Source organism: Pagrus major, chromosome 6 (genome assembly GCF_040436345.1).
Source record: "Pagrus major chromosome 6, Pma_NU_1.0".
Taxonomy (NCBI): domain Eukaryota; kingdom Metazoa; phylum Chordata; class Actinopteri; order Spariformes; family Sparidae; genus Pagrus; species Pagrus major.
Genome location: NC_133220.1, coordinates 10,294,529 through 10,315,952, shown reverse-complemented (window position 1 = coordinate 10,315,952; position 21,424 = coordinate 10,294,529). Strand labels below are relative to the sequence as shown.

At 39.4% G+C, this 21,424-nt stretch overlaps 2 protein-coding genes across 2 annotated transcripts; one reads left to right on the top strand and one right to left on the bottom strand.

Annotated features, from left to right (window-relative positions):
• Positions 1-951: 951 nt before the first annotated feature.
• On the bottom strand, positions 952-10,488 carry ilrun (inflammation and lipid regulator with UBA-like and NBR1-like domains). The gene is made up of 5 exons (XM_073467995.1): positions 10,207-10,488; positions 7,347-7,501; positions 7,021-7,218; positions 5,986-6,290; positions 952-3,971 (listed from the first exon to the last, which is right to left on the bottom strand). The coding sequence occupies exons 1-5, from the start codon at positions 10,362-10,364 to the stop codon at positions 3,936-3,938; spliced, it is 852 nt and encodes a 283-aa protein (XP_073324096.1). The 5' UTR covers positions 10,365-10,488; the 3' UTR covers positions 952-3,935.
• Positions 10,489-13,229: 2,741 nt separating this feature from the next.
• On the top strand, positions 13,230-18,450 carry snrpc (small nuclear ribonucleoprotein polypeptide C). The gene is made up of 6 exons (XM_073468596.1): positions 13,230-13,304; positions 14,608-14,650; positions 14,772-14,880; positions 15,597-15,656; positions 16,725-16,829; positions 17,889-18,450. Exons 1-6 carry the CDS (start codon positions 13,297-13,299, stop codon positions 18,008-18,010), a joined length of 447 nt encoding a protein of 148 aa, XP_073324697.1. The 5' UTR covers positions 13,230-13,296; the 3' UTR covers positions 18,011-18,450.
• Positions 18,451-21,424: the final 2,974 nt, after the last annotated feature.

Sequence of the window (21,424 nt, the reverse complement as noted above, 5' to 3'; positions counted from 1 at the left end):
TATAAAATGGATCAAGTATCATGTAACTTAATTTTTTCTTATTTTTTTTTCTCACTTTATTTAACATTGTGAGTTTTTCAACATTTTCATGTATTTATCAGGGAATAATGCATGAATCTTGATAAAAGAAAAAAAAGCCATATTTAGGTAGGTGCTATCTTTGATTGAGTGCAATTCGGCAGCACAGTTGATCTATATCAAGGATGCCAAAAGGCCAAAACTGAAACTTAATGGGGGGCAAAGGGCCAAGCTAGCCTGCAAGTGCCTGTTACATTCATTGACCTAATAATCAAAATGGTTATGTTGTGTTGTTAAGATGCAAAATGGTACTAAATGGAAGCCCAGAGAGGCAAGTGAGAAAAAACAAATTCTGATAACATAAGTCTGATCGAAATTGTTTTCTCACCTGTGTTTATGACTAATGAACACGTGGAAAAAAGGACTGAAAAAGCACAAATTGTCACTCTGCCCACAGGCCCCACTTTGGGCAGCCCTGATCTATCCAATCATGATCTAGTGTCACCAATTATGTATCCAATTAAATGTCAAATACAACATTATCTCCCCTTCTGAACTCGAGTTATGGCGTTAATAAGTTGCAAGAAAAGTATGTTGCAGAACATTATGTTACAGTGAAGTTGACCTTTGACCTTTTGGATATAAAATGTCATCACTTCATTTTATTCCACAAGACATTCGTGTGAACTTTCGTCATAATTAGAGTACGACTTCTTGAGTTATTGTGAGGTCGCAGTGACCTTTAGCTACCAATCTACTCGGATCATCCTCGAGTCCAAGTCGACCCTGAAACTGCAGCTTTAATTAGACGATAGTGGCTCTAACCCACTCTGGTGTAACTTAAGGTCAAAGTGGTGGAGGAAGAAAAATACAAAAAAAAAATAATAACAAGCAAGACTGGTATTAACCCCTCTCAAAAAAAAGACTACTTACTCATTGTTTCAGTGTTAATTTAATCATACAAATGCTTAATTATAGATACAGGAAAAAAAAGCTTTATTTTGACAGTTTCTCTTCAGATAAATGTGCTATTTTAGGACTATGTAAACTTTCATCTCATCCACACACCATGCCAGCCACCCATCTCAGATCCGTACATAGTCACAAACTAAAACTAGAGAATGAATCCAGCCATATTCCGATTTCTCACCATCTGTCTCTTTCACACACACACACACACACACACACACACACACAAAAGCAAGCTCACGAGAAGGAACCCTCCCCCCCATACCCACCCACACACACACACACACACACACACACACACACACAGAAAAAAAAAGACTGACGTGACTAAAAGAAGCAATGCAGAACAGTGTATACTGTTTGGGAGGAGGACTCTCAGTACAAATAACAGCAGCGCTGCAACACAGAATGCTGGTGAATTTTAACAAACGGAAACACATCATTAACATCAGTAACATTGCGATGCTCATAACCAGGGTAAGTTCGATCAATTAAACCCTCAGAAAATGCTTATTTTTTTGAATGAAATATCCCATTTCAATCAACGTCTACCATTTTATTTAAGGCCCAAAATACATGAAGAAACCCACTGAAAGCTGAAGCGAAATTCAGGTGTGATAGCAGGCAGACTGTGTAACTTATTTGCAGTAAACGTCATGAAAAAAAAAAAAAATCAATCTTCATTTTTAATATCAGACATTGATGCAGTGATGGAGTTGATGTTAAAAAAATGTCGGTTAACAATACCATGGGAAAAAAAAACCTTAAAGCTGTGAAGAACATGAGCCTTTAGGGGAGAGCAGAAAAGCAAAGCAAATCAATAAAACCTTCCAGAAAATGCTGGTATCACAATCCATCATCAGCCAAAGAAATCACCACATTTCCTCCTCAGAGGTGGTGGACAGCGTTGTGCAAATAGCAGTAACAGAACATCAGTGCTAATCCTGATGCAAACCATTAATTTTCATATTCAAACAAACAGTCTTACTTGAAACCTCAACTTATCTCTTTTTCTTTACTCAACGTGATGTCAAGTCAAGTTAAAAGTTGGTCATCTGATTTTTAGCACCACCTGCTGGTTGTAAATAGGACTTTTTTGTATCTGCGGTGCACAGTAAGACAGCAAATAAATAACAACAGGGCAATTAGTGAGTCAGTTCTTCCAAATGGTGCAGAATCACTCGACAATACTTCAGCGGCGCACACCCAGCAAAGCTCTCTCGATAGTGATGTGAATGTAAATAGACACGTCATCCTTTGCCCAAGTAGTATACACCATTTTATGTCAGTTAAATCCAAAGAGAAACCATGACATACATGCACACACACACACACACACACACACACACACACACACACACACACACAGACACTCATACGTCTAGTACACATACCGTAGACATGGTCTCAGAAAATACACTCACTCGTCAGGCAAAATAGATTTAGATGGCTTTTTCAACCCTTCCTCTCGCCTCATTTGCTCAAACTCACTTGCATCCTTTTCGCACTTCAGCATCTATTTAAAGCGAAAACCCACCCTAGAAAGAAAAACACACGTCTCGTGCAGTCAGAACCTGCAGTCGGTGTGGTCTGACGACTGAACAGATTAGTGTCTTGGTTCTCTGGATTTTATCTTTGGGAGAGACAGGGCTCCTACACAGGGGCGACTCGTATTTTCTTTAGAAAACTGGAGGATATTTGCTACGATCTTTGACTATGTTTGAATTTGAGTATGTGGTGTTCAATGTGTATCTGAAATATCAGATCAATCAATCAATTGTCAAAATAGCTAGCAATTAATTTTAATTTAATTTTAATTTTGATTAAGTTTTAGTGTTATCCGACCCGGCTCAGCAGCCTGGGTTCAAAGAGGGTCCAAAACTGCTCAGTTAACCGTTTGTGAGGTCACTAACAGTCCTCTCAGTCTTAAATTCAATTATCTGCATTACAATAATACTTTTAAACAAGACAGATTATTTGTTCTCGAAATATTTTTGAGGTTTAGCACACTTGAGTTATTGTAGTTATGTTCCTGACTTGTAAAAATAGCGTTCATGTCACAATCTCAGCTGTAATTGAAGCAGGAAAACTCAGACAGCTGTGGATGCTTCATGATGCCAAATTCAGATGTTCATGGAGAATTTAACAGATATGATGCCATGTTTGTTTACCTTCACAAATCCGAATCTTTAATGGACAACCATTTTAAGTTGCTCACAAGATGCAAACATTAGAATCTTCCCGTCTCTACTGTCCAGATTTGACCATGAACTTAGAGCAATTCTGTAAATCATTTCTGTGTTTTTTGAATGGCAAAGCTCAGGTATTTATCAGTCTGATACAACTGGTCAAACTTGTTTAACATCTCACATCGTTCACCAGGTTTGTGTGTGGAACTGGTGTATGGTTCTCCCCTAGAGGAAAACTACAAACTATCCACACACTTGTAGTAAAAAATATTTTTCAGTCTCTTCCGAACACTTTAAGGCCTCAAAATGATCTACTATAACAATTAACTTTGCACCATTCCCTGCAGTTTTCCAACATTTTCAGACCTGTGTAGGAACCCCAAAGAGACAGACAGATGTATGCGATTGCCTCACGGGATTATCAAATTGTATGCAAATTGTTTAGGGTTGGTTTTCCCTTTAATTAGGCGTGTTTTAAGGTGGAAAACAAAAATACTCGTGTGTATCCATTTTTAAGGGTTTATAGCACTCTTAAATGAAGCATTCACACATGCGAATCCGGGTGTTGATGTCAGATGGGATGTAATCCGTCACCCCACTGTAGTTTGTGTTTCTGTGGAAAGGGCCATGAGGCTGGGGAGAGGGTTGTCATGAGTCAATATAAAACAACTGTTCCTCCCCCCCTCCGACTCCTCTGCGTTTAAGGACTCCCAGGGTGTTAAGGTCATCATCCGCTATGGGGGGGGGGTCTTTGTCATTCTAGCTCTGTCCAAATGGATAGGGTCCATGAATACCCTGGAAAAAACAAGAGAAAAGGTTGTTACAGTCATGTACAGTATGTTTTTCTTGTGAGAGACTTTGGATATATGCGGAAATGAAAGTAAACTGTTGTATCATTCGAACCAAATCGATGCATGTTCAAAACTTCAGTGTATGTATGCTGCAAGCTGCAAAACATGTCTTTTGCAGTTTCAGGGCAGTAACAAAACCTGCAGTACGTGTAGGAACTAGCACAGTCAATGTCCTTTTGAATTAATGCCTCATTTAAATGGGTTTCTCATCGGTCCAGTTAAACCACCCAGGAGAGGCCATGAGCCAAAACTGAAGGAGGGGTCAGCTATGAGAGGTGTGACGTGATACTGCTGTAGAACACTAATGTGGCCCCCCCTGAGAGATTAAGGTGATCCAATCAAGTCGACTCACCAGTGATAACAGGAGTTTTCCCTCAACAAAGACCACAAACCTCTAAGATGGATGTATGTTTTGGTTTTTTTTTGCAATGCATGTCACAGCAAATTAGGACAAGCAATCTGCAGGAATGCGTCCTAAAAACTGGAAATGAGTGAGCATTTCTGTACTTCCAGTTCCCTCAACTCAGAGTCAATGTGGTTTTCAGTTAAATGCCTGAAATAAGGTCTGCGGTTATCACAAGCTTAAGATATTTTTTTTAAAAAATCACAAAAGTGGTGATCATCTGTGAAGATTATTTTACTGAACAAAATGTGTTGGTATCATAAAAAGAGCTTATTTTCTGCAATAATCAAAAATCCAATTTAAAACTCCCATAGGCTTTTTGTCAAGAGAACTGTGGTGATGCTAACTTCCAGGTTAGCCTCAAAAATATGTTGTCGATGCTGCACACTACATAAGCATTCAACGATTTAATAGAAAAATACTCACGTGGTGGTTTCCGTATACCTCATCATCATAGCCTTAGTCATAGTAGATCTCTGAAGATGACTTTAATATGTAATATATGACTCTAATATCAGGCTCTAATGATCATAAAACACAAGAAAACTATGAGAAAAAACATCTATACTCAGGCACTACTAGTGGGGCTACTCTAACATTTGGGCTGAGCGGAGAGCTGAAAGAAAGGCCATATTAGCTGACTGGAGTCTGCAACCTTCAATGACAACGGAGTCACTACTGTCAACAGGACTCAGCTCAGTTGGCCTCAGCCTCCTCCATGCGAACACAGCTGGACACCAGACGGGGACAGAACACAACCTCTGAGACTGACAGATGCCAGTTTGAAGACAGGGGGGTCAAGTAAGGAGGTGATTTACAGCAGCTCTGACCAGAACCATTGCTCCAAGGACAAGAAGAGGGCATGAAACGGTAGAGGAGCGATAGAGTCTGGCACCAGCAGCAACATCTCACTCAACCAAACCAGAGGTGTTTGTGACAAGACAAACCAACCGACTGTTTTGGTTTTATTTTGTTTGTGTCAAATTTGAGTGAGGTGCGTTTTATGAGTTAAGAAAGGAAATTATCTTGTCTTAGTTCGGTAAAAGAAAAAACTTCAATTCAGTTTATTTTTGTTTACTTATTAGACTAGCAAACGCGCTGCTTTTACATCTACCAGCTAAAACTTTGGAAGCTATCGGACTATCCCCTCCTGCGATACAGAATGGTATCATGAGACAGGACGGGCCAGGGCTAGCTAGATAGCATGCCAGACATGTCTTTGACATCACACTGTTTTTCTTCTTCACACTTTGTAATGTTCATTTTTTCAATCGTTTAAATGAAAACTCTTTGTCAAATCTTATAAATTGCTCCTTTACAGAAGCCACACCAGGGCCAGGTGTATAAAACTGAGCATATAATCGACACCAGATACTGTAGATGGGGGCACTGTCATGGTGTAGGCTTCATGAAAAGCCTGCTCACATACAATTAATCACAAGGACTACTTTCTGAAATAAGTGAACTTTATGAATGTGGTGAAAGAAGTACTGTGCTGTAGGTTTAAAGTTGTAACTTTGTGAAGTGTGAAACCAGATATTTGATTCATACATACCTGACCATAAGTCACCACAGAAAGATTGGTTTGGAGACCATTTGACGCTCTATTTACAGCATTATGAGACAGTCCATTTTGATCTTGCTGGATTGGCTCTTGTGTACGTTCCCAGGCTCCGCCGGGATCTCTGAAGCTGTTGTCAGTGGTGTCATGCTTGTTCTTCTGTGGCGAGGCGAAGGGGTTGAAGTCTCCCTGCACGTTGCGCTGGGGTTGGGTGTTGAATTCTGTCTCGAACGAAGACAGCTGCTGGGTCACGCCGAGGAGACCTCCAACTTCTACACTAAGAATCACCCAGATTACATCTGTGGAGAAAAGAAGCAAATGTCAACCTACCAAAAGACTAACTTTTAATACTGGTTGCACTGGTATGCCGAACTTCTTAATGTAGGTGCAACCAACAGTACATTTTAATTTCTTCCTTAACACATTATGTAAATGACTGTAAACGGGAATAACGGTGCAGATAAATGTTTTTCTTCATTTAAAATCACAACACAGGCAGCGAGAAATTGCTCTAATCTCGTTATATTTCGTGTATGAAATTACTATATCTAAAATATCCTTTATAAACTATGATAATCTGGTCGTGTCGCCTCCCTGCCCGCATCCAGGAGCCGTCGTACTCCCTCTTCCTCTCCTCCTGTGACCCCCCATTGCAGAATGTTACCAGAGAAATCACAGCGGATAAGGCACTTTAGGATTAGGAACAGGTGGAGCGCCTTATAGTGTAAATCGCACATAAAATCCCACAATCCCACACTGACAGAGTAATTTACAAAAAACTATCAATGGGCTGATATTTGTTCAAAGGCGACTGTCTACACACCCAGGTGTGGCGTTTCGGTGCGACGAATGAAGATGTTTAGTCGCACCCAGGAGCCATGTATGAATGGTCAGACAAAACCAGCTATTTAAAGAATTTCCTCAGTATAAGTTTAATGGCATTGTGACAAAGAGAAGATTACCTGAATGCTAAAAAAGCACTAATAGATTTCTTTTATTAGAAACATATCAACACTGTTGATTTCCTACCTCCATAGAATAATCCGGTGGCTGTACACATCCTCCACTGGCCCTGGTACATGCCGGGAGCTGCCGGACTTCGCATCTGCACACTCACATCTGAAATTTCCTGGGGGTCTAGTGACTTTACTATAACTGTGTTTACATGCCCAAACTGATCCCCACCAATGTACTTGAGACTAACCCCAGGAGGCCACGACTCTGCACCTGTAACGCACAAAGAGGAGAGCAGTCAGAAAAACAGTTGTAACTGACATTTGCTCAGGCGGATGGATAGTACGGATTCACAAAGGCTATTTTTACTAAACATGTGAATGTAGTGACATGCTCCACACCTGTGTTTTGTATTCTCCAGGTCTTTGTGAACGGTGTATCTGGAGGAACTGACTCTCCTTCCCCAATTGTCACATCTTCGACAAAGGACATGGATGGCGTGTTGACGTTAGGACTTTCAAAGTCATAATATGCACCAATAGCGGCCTGCAGGTTCCTGTTCAGACACAAAAGGAAGAGCGTGGTGTTATCAGGAGCATTCATTCAAGATTTCTTAATATTACAATAGAAGTTAACAAAGAAAATCGACAGTCACTGATTACATGGTTTTTTTTGTGCAGACTGTTCGTTCTCCAGGATACTTTTTCATAATTCCTGAGTCATGGGGTCCTGGTGACAGAGAGCTTTTCTAATCGGCTCCCTCAAAAATGATTTGATCCAGTGTGACAGTCCACCAATCTGACACTGACAACTAAAAGAAAAATCCATCCTAAAACAGAAATCACATAGATTATACAGCTCAGTTACAATTTTGTCATTCTGTCTTAAAACGGAGCATCTGGAGAAGAATCCTGGCACAGGGGAGAAAACTGGGACACAGATTTCTAATCTTCTAATGGTGCTTTTTATTTTATTTTTGTATGCAAAGCACTTTATACTGAAACTGAAGCAATTGTTCGATTAATTATTAATTTTCTGAGTAGAAATGTTCACTTATTCCAGTTTCAAAAATTGAAATATGCACTTATATGATAGTAAACAGAATATTGTTGGGCTCTGGACTGTTGGAGGAAATAAAACAAGCAATTTAAATATGTCAAACTTGGGCTCTGGGAAATTGTTGTGGCCTATTCAAATACACTTCTATTGGATTAAACATTTCCTTTAGGGAATAAGAGCAGAGATGCTGTTTTACAGCCAATTGCAGATATTTTAAGCGTCTGGCGATAAAGCCGGTAGACAACCAAGGGATGCAATTTTTAAAACGAAAGGAAATAACCCATATCTGGCCAAGATCTGCTGGCTATTAGGTGCCAGTGCACTCAAAATGAACTACGTCATAGAGTGCGTTGACTGACTACGGTCTGAAAGCAAAAATGTAAATGCCTGTTTTGAATGGTCACAGTTGAAAGCAAAACATAGTGGTTTCAGTCTGTCTCTCCTCAAAGACATTGTACACACAAAAGTGACATATTTTTGTGAGAAATACAAAATCTTAAACCACCTTTTAAGGTGCAAACAGCCACCTACTGTATCAGAGTTTGTAAACGTGCAATCAAAGCAATTTGGCTTCATATTATTGGCTCTAATTATCAGCTAGAATTTCACAGCTACCGATAAATAGCTGATAATATAAATTTGCAAATATCAGACCGATCATTTTTATCGTGCAACCTTACTGGGCATACTGAAACGGACATTTCAAACTCTTTTTTTAACTATCTGACAAGCATTTTGGTATAAGCATAGTGACATCTGTAGTCCAGCATGGGTCAGGCAAAAACACAGAATCATACACTTCCAGTAGTTTGTCAATTTAAAAGACTATGAAAATATGTTATTATAAAAACTACACACCCAACAATCGCATTTGTGGCACCATAACCCCTAACGAAAACATTGTAGAGCTGGTCCCGCAGAGCTGACGAACTATCCTTGCACCTAACTGTAGTTGTCAATATGGCCGGTTTTATCCGGATTTTCACCTTTGTCAATACTTTTTCTGTGCCATGTTGCTGTTGGTGACATATGTTGAGCGAGACTTCAGCTCTCTATTAGACCCATCCTGCCAGATTAACATCCACAAACACCACACCTCTGTTTTGTCTCGCAGACTTTCTGCTGCGAATCCAAAGTCCCTGAAGTTGAGGTAAGCCTGAAGAACATCATCAACATTATCAGGAGTTAGTTTTCAGACTTAACAAAGCTCCTCAAGAGCCCCAGAAACACATTATACAGCTGTTTTCACAGACTGAGTAGTACGTGTCATGTGCACCAAACTGATTTTTATGTGTAAAATTGGTGGAAAACCTTTAATGAGAGGGAGAACTGTATCATCTGACTGTCTTTATTAGTCCGATGACGATCCTGTGCAAAATATGACAGTGTGCGAGATGATTTTTCTTAAAAAAAGTCATGAGACTGATGATTTATGATCATGATTTATTCCTGTAACTCCACAGAACTGGTCAACTAGTTTCAGTGGACACGTGATGATGTCATCTTTCCACTGTGTCACGGTGATTTCCACACTTTGTGTGCTCCATAATGAAACTTGAACACACAAACAATGTGAATTCTGCTTCTTCTTTTCTTTTTTTGTGTGTGTGTGTGTCTGGATTCTCCCTTCTGATCGAGGCTATCCACAGCTGACTGTGTGAGACCATGATGTGTGTTGATGACACAGACACGTCTCGATCAATACCACTTGTTGTCAGCTGTTGATAAGATCACGACCGGTTACGTCATCACACTAACATTAAGCGACTGGTGCTCGCCTCGAGTTGTGGTTTTAACTGGCTCCGGGGTAGTATTATGTAATATGGCTGATGATCTACACCCAGGGGCTAACTGTGCTTAAATTAGCCACCTAGCTAGTTAGCTACCTTTGCTTTTTTTTTGCTCTTCCAGCTATTTCACCTTAAGACACCCCGCGGCTGGGACAAACTTTACCGTTTCACTTCCGTTTGCCCCCGAAATGATCGCTGGGAGTCAGATAACTCACCTAACTACCGTTTCCCGTGTGGGAATGATGTAATGAGCCCCTCGACTTTTAACAACACCAACTTAGCACCCCGTGCGTCCGCCTCCATTTTTGTTTCAGCCTTTTAAAAAGTATGCTAACGAGCTAATCACACAGCTAAAAGGTTAGCGTCAGGTTTGCTGTCCGACCACAGGCCCCTCCCGCATCCCCGCACTCACCAGTTCGTCATGTCCAGGAAGAAGGCGCAGCCGGCCGGGTTGAGCTGGAAGCCCAGCAGCCTCTGAAACTCCGAAATGAGGACGTCTTTGTCCGTGGTGCCCATGCAGCTGAACTTCTGCATGAGCTCCGCGTCCACGTCCATGTCCGTGCCCTCCATGGGTGGCGGGTGTCCCGCAACAGAGACGGGGGAGGGGGGGGGTGGTACGGGGGTCCTCTCTCAGTTTAGTCCGAGGCCTTGTCCAGCCATAACAACCAGCTCAACAACAACAAGCGTGAGTGCGCATGGCACGACCAGAGGGACGATGTTTGACGTTGCAACAGCCCGCGCGTCACCTTCGCCAATCACGTAGTGGGCGTCGACGTCATCTGTTGCTATTTGCAGCCATCTTTTCATTGGTTTATCAATGAGTCCAGGTTTCTGCTTTTTAGGGCTCGCTACCATATGTGTCACAGGTTTAATATGGGATACATGTTTTGTTTTTATTATTATTTCATTATAGATACTGACATTAAATCATAAAAAAACACTATTATACGTGTTACTTTTCTTGAGATAAATTTAAAGGGTAAGTTCACCCAAAAATCAAAATGCAGTCATTATCTACTCACCCCCGATGCCAATGGACAGTCAGGTGAAGTTTCATGGTCCGCAAAACATTTCTGGAGCTTCACAACAAAATAACGTCGCCGCTTTCTCCTAAACAACGTTAAGGACTCGTGTGAGCTCTGAGTTTCAGAGTCGTTCGGGCCACTTGTGGGTCGTTGATTTAAGCGGCCTTCATGTGGGTTGTTAAGGCTAGGCGAGCCCAGGTGTGAATGGTTGTGACGCTGCCTGGGGAGGGAACTCAGTACTGCATTGTAGCACGGTAGCTTAACAACCATTCACTTCACAAGTGGCCCCAACGACTCTGAAACTCAGAGCTCACCCTGTCCTTAACGACTCTGTAAGGACACTCCCACACATAGTTTAAAAGCCTGTAACTCCCCTCCAGTTAGTAAGAAGTGAAGAAGCCTCTTGGAGGACAGGTGAAACGTCTTCAAGAAACTGAAACATGTCCAGTTGCCTACAATACAGGACCTAGAATAACCATGACCTGGATGACTGAGAACCTTCATCAACTAGATGGGGACTTGTTTTAAAACGTAAAAAAACAACGGGAAAAAATAAAAAAAAATGGCTCCATACAGGTTGTCAAATTCATTTCTCGAACATTTACACCCTCGACACACAATTTAGCTCCTCAACTCACATCAGACGTGGTGACCGCTAATGCTTTAAGCTTAGCATCTGCACTGAATATTTCTACTTTAAAGGGCATAAATAAAGTCTTTTAAAATCAGTTTATGATCAAAATGGCTCCGTACAGCTTGTCCAACGTCATCTGAGGCTGAATCCAAACTGAATATCATTTCTAGCGAACATGGTTCAAGTAACGTTATAAAAAAGTAATTGTTTTACACATTCATAATATGTTTCATATTGCAATGAATTGTGGGTAATTAAATCAGTCTGCAGTCCAAGCTGACTTCCTGGAAGTCGGCAGAAAGTCAAGACTCAAGGCTTGCAGATTACCTGCAGTGAAGTCCGGACATTTGAATGCAGCCCAAGTCTCTCTGGAGCCTGAGCTTGTGCCCCCACTTCTGATGTTCTCAACTTTCCTTGCTTGTTTGGAAAATAAGCCTTAACTTGTGAAGAAAGTGAATAGTAAATAAGGAAGGTATTTTTGTTATTGATGCGGGTACCTGTGGTCATGCATAAATGATGAAGTGTATAAATTATATAGGTCTTCTTGAAACATAAGAATAATGCTTCATCTGTGAAGTACCCTTTTTTCTTTCTAAAAATGGTTTGATTTTCTACTGTCAGTCGGATTGTTTTTCTTGTTGTTGAATTTATTTATTTATTTGCTATTTTGATTCAATTTGTTTAGCCTACTTGCCTGGTGCAAAACATAACTGAGCACTTGTAGCTGCTGTCCTTTCATTTCCAGGGTCTTCTTCCTGTGACAATCTTCCAAACAGCATATAAAAGAGTAAATTGGAGTTTAACCAGCTAGAACCTTAAAATTCTGCTTTTATAGTAGCTAATACATCAGCAACATAGCGACCTGACGTGGGGCCATTCCTCAACTTTGGAACGACCTCTCAGAATCAGTACATTCTTTTGAATTACTTCTTAAAACCCACTTTTATAGACTTGCTTTTACATGAAGTCCACCTTTAAACTGGCTTTCGTCTTTCTATCTTTTTATTCCTTTTACTGCTCTTAGTTTATTTATCTGTTTTTAATTCCTCTCAAGTGATGTCGTCATTCTTTCTGGATTTTATCCTTTTATTATCTCTATTATTGCGTTACTTTTCCTCTCTTTCTTTTTCTGTGATTTTACCTTTTTCTATGGCTTTAATTCTTTTTACTTGTAATTACTCATATTGTCTGTTTGTATTTTTACATTTTCTGTTCTGCTTTCTTGTTTTACCTCACCTTAGACTTGGCTGCCTTGTGTTTGGCTTGACCATTGAGTGTTTATTCACTAATATTGTCTTCCTGAGTTTCCTGCTTTTGCTTGTTTGTCAAAGCACTTTGTAAAGGTGCTATATAAATAAAGTTTATTATTATTTTTATTTCTACTTTGAGTTCATTTAGCTGACACTACTTCTGTATGTATGAATGCAGGAATTTTACATGTAATTGAGAGGAATTACAACTTTTACTAATAAATAAACCACTAAAATAATCATGACAATTAAACTTAGAGTAGGTTGAATATAAACAAAGGTTGACTTCAATCTGTGTCACAGTCAGACACTGAAACCTTCAGAAATATGATGTAAATTTAACACGTAATATTTGGCTTTTAAAATGTAAAATTGGGTAGACTGGCAGACGAAAAAATCTTTTCGTGTAGCACCTTATTTCTGAATGAATTATCGTGTCTGATTGAGATTAAAACCAGGACAAAATAAACATAACCTCTGCTTTAAATCAGGCGGAACCTTTATGGGTAGGCCTTTTGTTCTGGGGGGAACACTTATTGCGAACACCGGAATCGCGCTCTCGGCGGAGATAGCTGCCGACTCTGCTGCCGATCATGCCGAAGTAAGTTCAACTATTATCTCTCATTAATGCTTAATCTCTGATTTCCACTTTTCAGCGAAATTAAACATTGTTCATATTTATATTAATTAACGAACGACGATAAATTAACGTTAAAAAACAAATGAAACAGGCCGGTTTGTTTCCAGTATGAACGGTGTGAGCTTTGTTTGGGCTGCGTCTATTTGCTGGACTCAACCTCGATGTGAACGGAACAGCTAGCTTATCAGTCAAAGGCAAACAACGGGTCGTGGTTTTAAAATATAAATCTGTTTGTATCGTATGTTTAGGACTGTAGGATTACCTTTATCCACGTGTAGTCCAGCAATGAGATGGTTCTTCTGTTTTTAGACATTAGTTGGTAAGGTTAACGTGGGATCAGACTTGTGACTGGGTAACGCGGGTTTACGAGGTTCATTTCAGGTATAAGAGCAGATAATGCTGGTTGTGTATTTAGTTATTAAAACACCATCTAACTTCAGTTTACCTCCAAGGTGGACGTCGTGACTGGAGCTACAGCTGCAGAGAAAAACCCCTCATTACAAAATAAGTGTCTTAGCTAAGACAGTTAATAGAAATAAAGAGTATTACATGTGTTTTATTCCACCTTATGTTTAGGGTGGCATGTTTAAAAAAATGATTTTAAATATAAATATAACCTCTTTGTAGGATGTATTTATATGTATTCTGCTTGTAAAGATGAACAGAAAACTACGTTAGTCATCCTAAAATGAATGAATGAATGAATTAAAATAATAAAATGTTTTTACATCTGCACAATATATTTATACCATTTTTATTCCCTTCTCAACTGAAACACTACTCAAAATTAGTTAGGGATATTGTGATATGGGTGCATATGCATGTGAATAGATATGCAATAAAAGTCAAATTAAGTGTGTCACATTATTTTTTGGGGACCACAGAATAAAAAATTCAGATATGTCACAGAATAAACAATCAAATGAAACCCTAAAATATCCAAATATCCATAACTAATGTTGAGTAGTGTATAATTGTAGGATGTTTATGTAAGGGATTTGTAATGTGTGGACATTACATTAAAGATATACAGACCAGGTTTGCATGTAGTATTTCTGTATTGTAGCTTGTAAAACCAGAAAAAGGCGATGTTTAACAATGTGTCAGTGTGAATGAAATCTAGTTTCACAGCTCACTAACAAGTCTGATTTTACACATTGATATATGCTCCAGCTTTAATGTAACTTATACTGTTTGGGAACTGATCATGTCTACAACTCTGCATTTTTTTTGTTCTAACCTCAATCATTCCTTATATTAACAGGTTTTACTGTGATTACTGTGACACCTACCTTACACACGATTCGGTAAGTTGTGTTTGTGCTAAGTACCAAATTACATTGTTGAAAAACAAGCATGAAAGAATCTTGTCTTCGGTCTGTTCTGCTCTTGTTAAATACCCACAAACTTGCTCTTTCTCTGTTCCAGCCATCAGTGAGGAAAACCCACTGCAGCGGCCGAAAACACAAAGAAAATGTGAAAGATTACTACCAGAAATGGATGGAGGAGCAGGCTCAGAGCCTGATCGATAAAACAAGTGAGCAAATGATTGTCTGTCATCTAACGAACTCTCAGTTCGTTGAGACCCTGTAACTCAGATGACTAAGAATTTAAAGACAGTGTAAAGCACAAAGTTGATCTGGATTTTAAAAGAGTTTGCCCCTTGAGATGCAGCTCGTGTGGGCAGTTAGTTTAACTCAAATATGAAAGTGACCTCTAGTGGCAGTAACATACCACTAATGATGATTTATTCGGTTGTTATTAGGTGTTTGAGTAAAGCCTTTTTCATAGCCCACAAACAAGGCATGCTAATGCAGGTGTGTGGGATATCAAGCTCTTTGCTTAAACTGCACTATGTACACCAGCTTACTCGGGCCCCCTCTGAGATTACAAGCAGCTAATCCACATAAGAGATTCAAAGCCCATGTGGGGCAAGAGTGTAGTATTGTCCACACCGGAGGAATTTATTGCAACGGAGAATTTGTTCTGTAAAACAACATGAAGATCCTCTCAGCATGTCAAAATGTTGCAGTGGAGTGGACAGAAGCACTGCAGCACACGTTTTTCTCGACATTGTTTATTTTGCAATGCTACAATATTAGAAAAATTCCTTGAGATCCACGTTCTGTTTGTCCACAATATGAAACGGGCTTAAATAATTCTTTACAAACACAATAAGCATGAAGAATATTCTAACCGTGAAATGTTTGTGTGGTTGTTTATGTCTTAACATTTTGTCTTTTCTCCCAACAGCGGCTGCCTTTCAACAGGGAAAGATTCCTCCCACACCGTTCCCTGGTGGCCCTCCCCCAGGTGAGTCTATCATCTTTCAGCTCTGCAGTAATTTGATTAAGGAACCGTAACATGGACACTGGCTTTTCATAGAGTAGGGATGACTGCGAGCATTTAGCTCCATATCAAGGACAATTGAAATAAAATTCATTAGAATAAACGTTCCTGCATAATTTACAACTAACAACTAATTTAAATAGCTGCAACCATATAAAATCACATCACGTTCCATAATAATGAAACCTTTTGTAGAAAGAAACTTTTTAGTTTAGTGTTTTCCTCACTGCTCTTTGTTGTTGTTGTAACATTTTACTAACCAACTTTACTGATGAGTTCTGGTGATGCAGAAGCAAAACATTTAAGGTACACTCTGTGTCTACTCAATGCAAATAAGATGCATTTCTATTTTATGAAATAGGTCTTTCTTTCACCCCTTTGATGTGTGACTTTTACAACACATAGAGATCCATAGAGGCCAAATCACTTGTGGCTAAATTTGAATGAATGAATTTATTAATTTATTTGATGATTAAAGAACACATAAACACTACACAGGAGTTAATACATGCATTAAAAACCATCAAGGATAAAAACAAATACAATACATACAAAGGCTTGTTTCTATAGTAGTCCTTTTTGTAAAACACATAACAAAACACAAAATAACAGCAAGACAGTAAACATATAAATAGAAATGACAGGCGGCTTGTTTCTCCTTTTTCATAAGATCATAAAATTGTAATTGAACTACATTGTGCTCTGTAACCATTTATTTAGGCCACTTTGAACGTCCTCATTGAAAAACTCAATTTTAGGTTTGTGGGCAAATTATTCCATTGTACTGCTGCACAGTAAGTCTATTGTACGGCTTTCAGATTTATTGTTAAACAGCAGAAAAATACTAGTTTATCAGGTACACCTAGATAAAAGTAAATTTAAAAACGCAACAGCCCTGCAATAAATAATTTTTCCATGAAGGTTATAATGTTCATGTAGAGATTTAAAAAAAAATGTGCATAACGTATTCATGTGCATTGTACACGGTCTTAATATTAATTGTACACTAACATTTTCCTCTTTATAATACAGGCGGTCCTCCTCGTCCAGGCATGCTACCAACACCCCCCATGGGAGGTCCACCTATGATGCCCATGATGGGGCCTCCACCACATGGAATGATGCCCGGTGGACCTGGTAAGAAACACGTTTCTTTGACAAAGCTTCATCCGCTCCTAATGTGTGTAAAAGTTCTTTCACAACCTGGATGTGTTCGGCAGATTAATATTATTCAGACAAGACCGTTAAAGAGCGAAAGAAGCTGCTTCTATCACCTCAGTTCAGTCAGCTATTAGGGAAGCAGACTATTGGCCACAAAGGGTTTCTTCCGTTATTACGCAGTTTTTTTATTGCCCCATATTTCTGTTTCCTTTTTAAGAGTTTCTTCAAAAAATAAACCTGCCAACAAAAGGCCACTGGTGCACCAGTTCAGTTGGCTTGTACTCTGGCAATTAAGAAGTCCATTGTCCAGGGAAGATTCACATTTTGGGATGATTTATGTTTCCAGTTCAAAAGCAAACACACTTGTCCATCATGTTGCCTCTCTCTTGCTTTCTTGAATAAACATACATTCCTGGTGCATCACCTGACATAGACACACCATCTACCTTTATCCAAATCCTGTCATTCAACCAAAAGGTGCTCGATCTGGTGCTTAGTTTCTAAAACTACAAACAGAATAAGGACATTAAACAAAAAAAGCTATCAGTAAGAATAATAATAATCAAATAGTGAGATGGCTTCTACAGGTATGCAGAATAATCTGTCCACCCAATACATCCCTCTCACAGATTAATGATCATTTTTTAATGTAGTCAATTAATTCAATAGTAAATCAACATGAACACGACATCAAGATTTTTTCTGTTTTTATATCATTGTACTTTAAATATCTTTGGTTTTGGACTTGTTAATTTTTACTCTAAATACTAAATTGTGGAAATTTGTACTACTTTCTAAAATGTCATGGATTGAATGATGAATTGAATTATCATAAAAAATCATTTACATCATCCATGATTATCCGTAGTTGCAGCCAAAATATGCTGCAAGCTAAAGCCGATCAAATTCGAGTTTGCACAGAATCAGCAAACCAAAAGAGAAAAGGTTAAAATATTTCCCCCCCGACGTCACATTTAATATCTGTTGCCATAAACCAGCACATAAAGCTGCGTATCCTGTCACTGTCACTTTCAGGAGGCATGAGGCCGCCGATGGGAGGGCCCATGCAGATGATGCCAGGACCACCACACATGATGCGTCACCCTCGACCGATGATGATGCCAGTCAGGCCGGGCATGATGCGACCAGACAGATAAGAGCGAGTGGATTTTCTCCGCGCTTTGTTGCCATGAACAGACTCTGTCTAGTGAGGACACTTGGTTTAACACTCGGATTTATGAGTACGACTTTTTAAATTCTGTTGTTTTTTTGTCTTCAACCTTTATCTGGAAGTCTCTGACGATAATTATGCCATTTTTGTATAATTACATTTTGTGCCGGAGTCGTGGTATTTATTCCTCTTCACCTCATCAGAATTAATTTTAGAGCCCCGTTTTAAAGATGTTTTGTTAACGTCCTCTTGTGTTGTTGTCAGGATTGAAATATCTCGTCTCACTTTGACAAACTGTTCAGCAAACATTCAAAGTGATGTTTGATTTGACAATATTTGTTACTATATTTTTCTTTTTATTCCAGGTTTTACATGTTTTGTTGTTTTTCAATGCATTGCTTTGATAAATAAAACAGTGATTTCAAACCGGTTGCTCTCAGATTGTAGTCCATATCAACAAAGACAGTTTTTAATGTTTTAAAGGACTGACAGACACAGGTGTCTTCAATTATTCTGTCTGGTTCAACCTCTAGTCTGGTTGAAGCTCTTTATTTACCATGAAAACAGGATAACTTCTCCTATCAGGTGCAACAAAACTAACAGGAGAGTGAGGAAGATCTAGTTCTTGTCCACTCGCATATTTGCAAAAAGAACATCCTCTGCGTTTTGGCCTCCTTGTCCCCGCCTGTCGCGTGTTCTCGTTCCCACAGTCGCAGTCAGTCAGTCAGAGCTGCTGTAAATCGCCTCCATAGTGTATCCCCTATCTTCAAACTGGCATCTGTCGGTCTCAGAGGCTGTGTTCAGGCCCAGTCTGATGCCCTGCCGTGTTCAGTGGGAGGCCAGTTGACTGAACCCAATTTCCGGCTGTGACTCTTCCCATAAGCCAAGATTGCGATACTGGCAAGCTCTGGTAAACTAATAGGGCAGCTAGTTGCCACAGCCAAAGAGTAGCAAGTCCAGTATAGCGAGCAGCTTTAAGCTTTAAGGAGGGGGCCTCCTAAAGTTTTGGAGCTACCTTTTCTTCAAAAGTTACACCTTTAACTTTGTTCTGTCTCTCACACTAAAACATGTTGGGTCCTTGAATTTGTCAATTGGTGGGGAAATGTCCTTAAAGATGTAATAATATGAAGGAATTCTGCATTTGAAATGTCTAAAAACGACTAGACCTTTGTGGTCACTGGGTGTTTATTCCTCCAGAGCTGGCTCTGAACAGCGGTAACAACTTACTTTTTTTAAACGCAGTAGTCTTATAATGTAATGAGTTACTTTCAAAGGTAACTCCACCCAACATGGGCCTGAAATTATGGCATGTTGAGTCCTTGACTTTGAGGAAATATTGCATATATTTGATGTTAAAGGTGCACTATGTAGTTTGAGGAAAGACATTTAAATCAGAAGTGAAAGATTTTGATTGACTGATTTTACTTTTTCATGCCAACAACAACCTATACACATTTTTTTTTTTCATGACTGAATAAACAAACTGACCTTTAAGGACAACACAATTTCATACTTTTTTACTTTGTGTTTATATTTGGCGGACCCTGCCACCTTTCTAGCTTCAAACAGTTTTCTGAGGACCTTATTTTCCTCTGAGAACAGCTTGTTTATTCTGTTTTGGAGAATATGAATGTTTCTGAGTTTGTTACCTCATTAATGTGGTAAATATAAAAATTTTGAGTTTGAATTTCTTCTCCAAATTCTCACATTATCGACTAAGCGTTTATTAAAAAATGTTTTACCCTTGAACTTGCCAAAACATCTTTCAAAAGAAATTGTTTGCTTTTGCTTCAAGAGGAAGAAAACGAGTTAAATTTGAGTTGAATCTTAATCAAAAAAGAGCACACTTCACATTAACTTAATGTCTGCATAAAGTTACCTTCACATATCCTTGCTGATCCTTTCACATTTTACATCATTCTCCATTTTAAACAAACTCAAACATTATTTTTGTCACTGGACAGCATAGAGATCCTTGATTTGGGCCAATCCCAGCCACCTGGGCTTTTCCTAAATGAATTTGACATGTTCTCTTTGCCTGAGGGTGTGAATGTGTTCGTCAAGTGTGTCAGCCCTTTGATAAACACACTGAGTCCTGCCCACTGCTTTTCTGGGATGAGCATCGTCCTCTTGAAACCCTGAATATTACAAGCAGATTTGAAAACAGCCGGATGCTGAAAATGAGAATGAAATGAAGAAGTTGACCCGGCCCTCATTAGTTTATTCAGTGAAGCATGTTTGAAGAATTACAGCTCTTATATAAGAATCTGTGGCTGTTAGTGAATCATTATCTCAGCTGACGTTTGTGTCCACAATGCCTCGCAAGAAACTCGGCAGCGCTCTCCTCACACTCGGCTGGACTGTAACTTCTGTATCCACAATCGCAAACATCTGTCCATGATCATGGAAGTGTCTCAACAGATGGAGCTAGAGAGTCGTAATGCTTTGCAATTAGAACCAGGACACTGGAATGATGTGCACTGACTGATTATGTGCTTCCATGGACTGTCAAATTTCTTTGTATCTCACACTCCCAGAGGACATTTCTGTGGCTTTATGGTTTAGGAAATTTCTAGGCCACATATAAAAAAGAAACAAATGTGTTAGGGGCAATAGCCATATGCTTCACGCTATGTTTGCCAATTTATATACTTGCAGACTGGGAGGAAAAGCAGTGCGCCGACGACCCGAACTGTTACAGTGCTGTGTGCAGCGCGTCAGATAACTTTTTGTAGCTGTCAGTCATGCATGCTGTAAATTGTGATCTTCAAAGAGACTTTGGCAGATTACATGCAATCTGATGGCCACTCTGAGGGATGGATTCCATTAAGTGTCCTATAAACATCCACTCTCCGCATCAGCGGGACAGGAATAAAACCATGTTAATGCACATTTTATGCATATGTCGAGCATAGGCGAATGCCTGTGTGTCATCTGAAATCGGAAGAGTCTTTATGAATATTCAATCTAGTCCATGAAGTGGAGCGCTGCCCTGAAGGGAATGAAGTGGAGTGGGGAGAAGTGTTTATGATTAGAGCTCAGGAGTTGAGGAAATAAGCCTCCATCATGATGTATACTGTATTTATTATAATAAATCTTACTCGTGCAGACACTGGAGGGCTGGATCAGAATATTTTGAGCGGTAGATGAGATGAAACATTAGGCTCTCCAAAAACAGTTATTCAGACACGATAGCAGGAGAATTGACCTTTTGGGTCGGTCCCTCGATGTTGCTATTGCTGCTGTATGTTCTACACTGTATAAACAATAGCTTGTATTCTTATTAATCAGGATTAGAAGCTGTAAACTGAGGACGTGCCAACAAACAAAGCTTCAACCCGAGTGATCGAGTCCTGATAACTTGCAGTCTGAAGCTCATTTCATTAAAAAGTCAAAATGT

Coding starts and splice junctions, on each gene's coding strand:
- ilrun (XM_073467995.1), bottom strand. CDS start 10,364: ATGGAGGGCACGGACATGGACGTGGACGCGGAGCTCATGCAGAAGTTC. Junction 7,219..7,346: donor CTGGAGAATACAAAACACAG/GTGTGGAGCATG, acceptor TGTGCGTTACAG/GTGCAGAGTCGTGGCCTCCT. Junction 3,972..5,985: donor CTGTGGTGACTTATGGTCAG/GTATGTATGAAT, acceptor TGTTTTTTCCAG/GGTATTCATGGACCCTATCC.
- snrpc (XM_073468596.1), top strand. Junction 14,651..14,771: donor CCTACCTTACACACGATTCG/GTAAGTTGTGTT, acceptor TCTCTGTTCCAG/CCATCAGTGAGGAAAACCCA. Junction 14,881..15,596: donor GAGCCTGATCGATAAAACAA/GTGAGCAAATGA, acceptor TTCTCCCAACAG/CGGCTGCCTTTCAACAGGGA.